The sequence below is a fragment of the Helianthus annuus genome, chromosome 15 (genome assembly GCF_002127325.2).
Source record: "Helianthus annuus cultivar XRQ/B chromosome 15, HanXRQr2.0-SUNRISE, whole genome shotgun sequence".
Lineage (NCBI taxonomy): Eukaryota > Viridiplantae > Streptophyta > Magnoliopsida > Asterales > Asteraceae > Helianthus > Helianthus annuus.
Window position 1 is genome coordinate 62374505 of NC_035447.2, and position 8022 is coordinate 62382526.

At 38.5% G+C, this 8022-nt stretch overlaps 1 protein-coding gene across 1 annotated transcript; it reads left to right on the plus strand.

Annotated features, from left to right (window-relative positions):
* The first annotated feature begins 2881 nt into the window (after positions 1-2881).
* LOC110889384 (pentatricopeptide repeat-containing protein At4g18840) lies at positions 2882-6682 on the plus strand. The gene is made up of 5 exons (XM_035984674.1): positions 2882-4720; positions 4965-5205; positions 5354-5407; positions 5614-5651; positions 6368-6682. Exon 1 carries the CDS (start codon positions 2915-2917, stop codon positions 4511-4513), a length of 1599 nt encoding a protein of 532 aa, XP_035840567.1. The 5' UTR covers positions 2882-2914; the 3' UTR covers positions 4514-4720; positions 4965-5205; positions 5354-5407; positions 5614-5651; positions 6368-6682.
* Positions 6683-8022: the final 1340 nt, after the last annotated feature.

Below are 8022 nucleotides of genomic sequence, written 5' to 3' on the forward strand. Positions count from 1 at the left end.
GTACAAGGTAGATATGCCTTAGGACTCTCTTAGGACCAGGTCACATGATGGTATCACCCTCTGTGACCGGTTCGTCGTTTGTCCAAGTCTTTTACACATTTCCGTTAAATGCTTAAAAGTTGACCGTAACGCCCTTTATAAATTAAAACGAGAATTTCGGACATGTGAAAGGATCACAACCTTGGTTACTGATTTCTAAGCATGTCCCTAAAATTCCAGGTCAATCCGAGGTCCAAAATAGGAGTTATGCTAAATAGCGCAATTTAAGAAAACTTTTATAATTACCGGCGCAATTAGCATAACGCCTATCTAAACCAAGATTTCGACACCAAACCTTTTATTCACTGATGTAAAATAATATTTTGGGATTTTTAAAGATTTTTAAAGATTTTTAATTATTTTTAACCTGCTCATAACCTGCGGTTATGGCAACGGGTCGGTAAATACCGAATATACCCTTTTCGGCCATAACTTGAGTTCTACAAGGTCTTTTGACCCGATTCCAGTTGCTACTGATTTTACATAATAAATAAAGTATTTTAGACTTTATAAAATGTTCGGGAAACTCAGATTTCCTGTAGAACTCTAAAACCTCTTTTATAATCTCTAAAAAGACCGAAATACCCCTACGGGGCATAATAACAACTTAAACTCGTTACGGGCAATACGGAAGGTATCCTACTGACACCACAACCTCTTTAAGGCATGTTGACTTAGAAAAACAGTGTAGGACTCTTACGGTTACCCGTTGCGCCTATTGCGCGCACGGTTCGGCTTATGTAACTAGTTTACATAAATTAGCCGAAACGGGTCAAACCATATGGTTTGGACCCCAAAATCCAGAGTATGATTATTATACCCATATAAAACAAGTCTTCAAACTTGTTGGGTCAAAATCACACTCCATTCACGGTTTTCGCCTTTCACGCGATTAAACCGTAACTATCCTTTGAAACCAACCGGTCTAAGCTACGGCAAATATAAAGACCCGTTAGGATTCTAATAGGTTATTTTGAACCTTCGTTCCAGAATAGGAGACCAGTAAAAGCTATCTGTGATTTATTCAATTAAGGATTATACTTGCAAAGGTAAATACTTTTAACTTATTTTCCGTTATACGGGCTTGGGTTACGGTATCTAAAATACCGCTTGGTCGGGCAATTGACCCCAACTCATTAGTAGCTGGGTATTATCAATATGACCCGTTTAAACTTGTTTTGTTGACTGAACGCCTTTGGGGGCTTAATGACCATGTCCCGGATATCCTTGGCAGCATTTATGAATGGCCACGACCTTGACATCCCGGTGTAGGCGTACACCCGGCATTATGTCTATAATTATAAAAGTGTAGCCGTTGGTTACCCGCCACGGTTTTATACTATGTGGTGCGTCTATTAAACTTTAACCCGACACGACTCGGGCGACCGAACGCATAGTGAACATGTAATTCTTTACAAGATTATATATTTAAATAATTCTCCCAAGTTATAAAAGAGTTTGTGCCTTGTGCATTCAAATCAATTTTAATAAACATTTTACAAAAGTGTCGGTTGAATGTATTTACCAGTGTAAACTGACGTATTTTCCCAAAAAGATTAAATGCAGGTACTAAACGTAATCGGCTGGCTATAGCTCCTTAGCATCTTAAAGAGTCTCGCAAGCTTTTGATGCCTTGTCTGTTGAACAATACTTTTTATTATTTTGATCCCCCTGTGGATACCATTCGACTATTTGTGATACATTCGATATTACAATCAATGGTTGAATTATAATTATCTTTATGCTTCCGCTGTGCATTCATATATTGTGTGGTTTGACTATAATGTTACCAACTACGTCACATAATCCCCCACCGGGCCCACCGGTGAGACACGTGGAAATCGGGGTGTGACAGAATCACCTACAAAACATGCACATAACATAAACAATGTCAATAAAAGAATCACCTACAATACATGCAACAATAGTACTTACTAGTAACTAATTCATTACAAGTTTGTTTAACTTTTTTATTTGTGTATTTTAAATAAATTAATCGATACTAACATCACCGGGTCAAAAAGAAGTGTTGCTAAACGTACATCTCTCTCATAAAACGTGAGGAAGACCCACCATTAAGGAGGAGGGGGCCCTTCTAGCCAAACTCACAACTACTCACACTACCCTCTAATAATATTGGTTCACCTCATTTACACTCATTACATCCATTTCAACCCCAAAGGGGCACACTCCTAGTTGAACGCACTGCCCACATCACCATCCAAAGCATCCCTTGAAAAGTTGTTATTCGTCCTCGAGTTGAACAACGCGCATATCATTCTCGCATGGGTTGCAACAGTGTATCCAACCCAACTTGTCTAACCCACTACCAATTAAACACCCCTCCACCATTAAAAACTAATATCTATCTCACATGATGGTACGGTTAGCTTTTAACATTAAAAAACCAATGGTTGTAACAATGGCTAAGCGCTAGTCGACCAGTGGGGCATCGACTAGCGATTAATCGGGATTAGTCGTGAATAATCGGATTGAGATTTTTATATGTGATTTTTAATTTTATACATATATATACACACACATTTTTATATGTTATTATTTATTTAAGTAAATATGTTTTAACCCCTCCTCTACCTATTTTTGTAAGTATCGAGATTAATTGGCAGAATTTACAGGTTTTAGCCGGAATTTGGACGAAGTCTGATCGGAATCTTGTTGGAAGCGCCGATTTTAGGCCCACTAGAGCCGACTAGCGATTAATTTAACGATTACCTAAAAATTAATGAGTGACCAGCTTAACAATTAATCACGATTAGTAACCAATTACTCTCGATTTGTCCGATACTAAAAAAAACCTTAATAAAAAGCATAATGTCAGCAACCTTTGAGCTCCTACAGTACAATCAACACAAAAATGTCATCCACCTTCTTGTCTTCACCACCATCAATCCTTCAATTCACAGAAAAAGCCACCACCATCTCCACCCTCCGTCAATCACACGCTTACATGCTCAAAACCGGTCTCATTCACGACCCTTTTTCCGCCAGTAAACTCATTTCTTCAGCCGCTTCTTCTCCACACACCCTCTCATATGCTCACTCCATTTTTACCCACTTACAAAACCCCAATTCATACTCTTACAACTCGTTAATTCGAGCATACGCCAATACCCACACCCCTGAAACTTCACTCACTCTCTTTTTCCACATGTTGTTTGATGATGATGTTGAACCGGATAAGTATACTTTCACGTTTGTGTTGAAAGCTTGCTCGGTTGCTAGAAGTGTTAGTGTTGGGGAACAGGTTCATGGGCATGTGATTAAAGTTGGGGTTGAGGATGATGTGTTTGTTTGTAACACTTTGATCCATATGTATGCAAAAAGCGGGTGTTTTGAGGTTGCGCGTAAGGTGCTCGATGAAATGCCTGAGAGAGATGTGATATCGTGGAATGCGGTTTTGAGTGCGTATGTGGATGTGGGTATGATGGAGTTTGCGCGTCGGGTGTTTGATGAAATGCCTGAGAGGAATGTGGAGTCTGGGAATTTTATGATTTCCGGGTATGTTAACGATGGGTTGGTTGGAGAAGCGAGATGCGTGTTTGATGGTATGGATGTGAAAGATGTCGTTTCTTGGAACGGGATTATTACGGGGTATGCTCGTGATGGACAGTTTGATGAGGTGTTTTGGCTTTTTGAAGATATGCAGAAGGTAGGGATGGTTCCTGATGATTACACGCTGGTTAACGTGTTGTCGTGTTGTGCGCGTGTGGGTGGTTTGAGCCAAGGTGAATGGATTTATAGTTACATTAATAGAAACAAGATTTCGGTGGGTGGGTTCTTAGCCACTGCTCTTGTCGACATGTACGCAAAATGTGGGTGTATCGAAAAGGCGTTAGAAATCTTTAGTAAAACATCAAACAAAGATATTAGCACATGGAATTCAATGATTACCGGATTCGCCCTTCATGGCTATGGAGGACGAGCGGTAGAAACATTCTATGAATTAGTAACCGACGGTTTTAAACCCAACGAGGTGACTTTCGTTAGCGTTTTATCGGCTTGCAGCCGTTCTGGTTTACTAGATGAAGGTTACAAGATGTTCGAGCTTATGGTGCACACATATGATATCAAGCCCACCATATCACATTACGGATGCATGGTTGACTTGCTTGGCCGGTTTGGACTGTTGGACGAGGCTGAGAAACTTGCGAAACAAGTTCCGTTTGAAGAGTCTCAGGTGGTTTGGGAGTCTCTTTTGGGTGCTTGCAGAAATCACAATGATGTTAATATGGCAGAGCGCGTAACCAAGAAGCTTCTAGAATTGGACCCCCGTGACAGTGCTGGTTATGTTCAGTTATCTAATGTTCATGCATCTAAAGGTAGGTTTGATGATGCCGTAGAGTTGAGAAGGAAGATGAGGGCACAAGGTGTGTATAAAGATCCCGGTTGCAGCATGATTGAAGTCGACGGTGTTGTTCATGAGTTCTTAGCTGGTGAAGGAATGATCTTGTAGCATGAATGTCATTAGAAGATGAATGCATTATTAGGTTGTACGACGTCCATATGGATTTGTACAGTAGATGCCTGATTAACGAATCCGGTGACTGTTGAATTTGAGTGAGAAACACCCTTTTAACTTGAGATGAATCCTAAAAATCGTGTCACATACATGAGTGCATGCATATTCATGGTTTAACACGACTCATTAACCTGCGAGATGGTATTGTTTTACTTTTTTTTTTCTTCATATTAGTTGTATGAAACAATTACTTTTAAACTATTATATATCTCTCTAATTTTCAACATCTTTGTGCATGGTGGATTGTACATTCAGCTTTAATAGTTTTCTATGCTTTTATTGTTTGTATTTTGAGTTTAAGGGATTGTACTATGCTACACAGCCACACATGTCAACCACTACCATGCCACACACCCCCCTTTTAAACCACGAATCTTGGTTACAGGTTTGACAAAGTCATCCGACAAAACGACCACCAAACCTCCGTTCTCACCGTCTTCAATTCCCGCAACCACCGTATGAGTAAACCCTAATCCTAACTAAACCCCAACTTTAAAGCCTGAAAATCACTGTAATTTGTCAGTAATTGGCATCCAATGAAGAAGGGGCCATGCAAAGAAGGGGATGTTGACTGCGTTGAAGTATCGGTTCTCCATCCAGATCTTCCGATCACAACTACGATTCCGGTAAAAAAATCACTAATACTCCTTTCTGTTCATCAACGGATTTTCCTGTACAAACGCGATTGCATTTCGCGTATAATTGATCCGTTGTTTACTTGCAGAATTTAGAATTGTTGTTGTGACGTATTTTGAATTCGATTTGTTTGTTTAGTTGTTTAGAGCTATGGCACTCTTCGATTGATTACCTGTTCCGAAAGATAAAGAGGTGAGTGAGTTCTAATTAAGCATTGTACCGATTATTATTATTATCTGTTAATGTTATTATTTTTGTTATTTTTATTATTGTTATTGTTATTGTGTGTGTGTGTGGTAGTTTAAAGAGATTTAGGTTTTTAGAATTGCTGGATATTCATTGCAAATCTTTCCGTTTAAGTACGAAACTAACACATTTGGGATCATGTGATGTTGCAGGTTTTAATTTGTTACAGTTGAAGTTTGATGTTGTTCAGGTAATCCTTTTTAGCTTTTAGTTTACATTCAACTTAGCATAACTAGATTACTGGTATGCGTAAATGCCCGTTCATAGAGAACCTTAAAGAACTGCAAATTAAACCTTTGCTAACCAAAATTTTAGAAATTTAGAATAGTTTTAGTTATTTGGTACCTTTTTTTATAAAACGACCTGTTTTGACGCGAACCTAATTTAGCCAAAGCCTGTTCTGACCCGACCTAAAATAACCATGTTTTGAAACGACCCGTTTCGACCCAGACCTGTTCTGGCCCATTTCTACGCAGTCCTGTTCTGATCCGAACACATCCTGACCCACCACCCCGCCCCACCCAACCCGACCGTTTTGCCACTCAGCCGAATACTTGGCGCACTTGAAAAAAAAAACTAAATATAGGAATTCCAAGATATGTCTGTGCATTTATTAAGTGAATGTCAATTACATGTGAGTTGTTTGCCAAAATGTCATTGTATGATCATAGTTAGACTTAGACTGGTTCTTAGACAAATAAAAAGACAAAAAATAGTCTTTGTAGAATACTAATTCAAGGTGTTTCAAATAAATGGCCACAGTTGTTAGTGAGTTTCAATTAATGACCATATTGTGGAAATGTCTCAGTGCCATGCTTTATGTATTGCATCATCGACATGTTGAATTTGTTTTAAATTGCATTGAATGATAAGGATAACAAAATATATTTTTAAATGATTTCTCAGGTTCGCATAGAAACGAATCCAGCTGCTAGAACCTGATCACGCATGATAGTGGCATGAGAGAACCCCAAACTAACATTTGAGTATGCATTCGGTTTTGATATTATCTGGTTGAATGTCAACAAAGGCCGAATCTTTGTGATCACTATCTTTTATTCGGTTTCGCAAAACAATAACTCAACAGACTTGGTGAAATATTGAATTGCCACAATCTTTTTCCATTTAATCAAAATTAGAGGTGTATGTATGGGAATATAGTTTGGTGATCGAGTTAGGAATGAACTCGGTAATGAGTCAAGTCAAAGTTTTCGTGTTTTTTATGTGCGGGTTAAGTTGGTCTACGTTTTAACGTAAATTTTGTTTGGAAATGAGTCAACCAAATATTGGATGGTATAAACTGAGTTACTTTAAGTTTGAGGCCGCCGCAACGCGCGGCGAGTCAAAAACCTAGTTAAACCTAATAACCATTTCTCCTAACTTTTAAATTCAATGCTAGCATGATCAAGTTTTTGTCTCAAATAAATGATCAAGTTTCCTCCTTTGATGTCCTGATCGCTAAAAAGATGACTGAACATGCCCTATTGGCTTTAGATTCGGAATTGGTGGTTGAGCAATTGGAGTCTTCTATTATATTTTGGGAACGATGGGATGGTTCATGACCGAGAATCCTGACGATTCGACGACTGAGGATCCTGGTGAAAATCAAAATGGTTCTTTGCTAAGGGTGTAACAGATGTAGGTCACAACCATGATTCTTGATGCTTATAAGTCGAAGTCAAGTGTAGCCGACGAATACACTGAATTAATAAAAGTTACTCGAAAGCTGAAAGTAAAAAGACAGAAAGCAATGATTATTGCCTAAGTGACCCGCCCTTCTGACCCGCTCCCTACCAAGACTTGTTTGCATTTTTCTATCGCAAACGAACTCGGGTACCCGTTTATCCCTGATCTAACAATCCAACCATAAAAGAATGGACTGCCCAGATCGGCAAACCCCTCTAAACAACACAACCAGATCTATACGACTATACCTGCCTTCTCAAAATCAAACGATAAGCCATTGACCTGTTTCCAACGGCTAGTAAAAGACAACATAGCCTGGATGTAATTCCAAATTCTTTTTTTTTTGGGTAAGGTGTATTAATTCAAATTCCACGGAATAAGTGCAAACAATTTCTAGACAACATTTTTCAGTCACCCAAAAAAAAACTTTTAGAGAAACTGTAATACATCAAAATATAATACTCAAAAATCATCAATCCTCATCCAAACCCCTAAATCCAAATTCTCTATAAAGAGGATTTTATTACATCCGTTAAAACAAAATTCAAATTCATGATCACCTGTGGAAAATCCTATCGATGAGCGTCCTTCGGTTGATATTGGTAGGGGTACTCAATACAAATTTTGGGAGCACGTACCTATTACCTGTAAGAGTTAAAATTTAAGATCATTACTATAACATGCATATTTCTATATAAGATTTGAAATTGAAAGGTCGCATGCCCCGCTTGCAGTGTGCACATATAATATATATATATATGTGCACAAGTGAAATGGTACTAACTTTAACGTTATTTTACTAATTTTGCAAAAATAACGTTAAAAGCGGTGGATGGTTAATCATGCATCATGTGGTGACGTTGATAGCTGAAAGA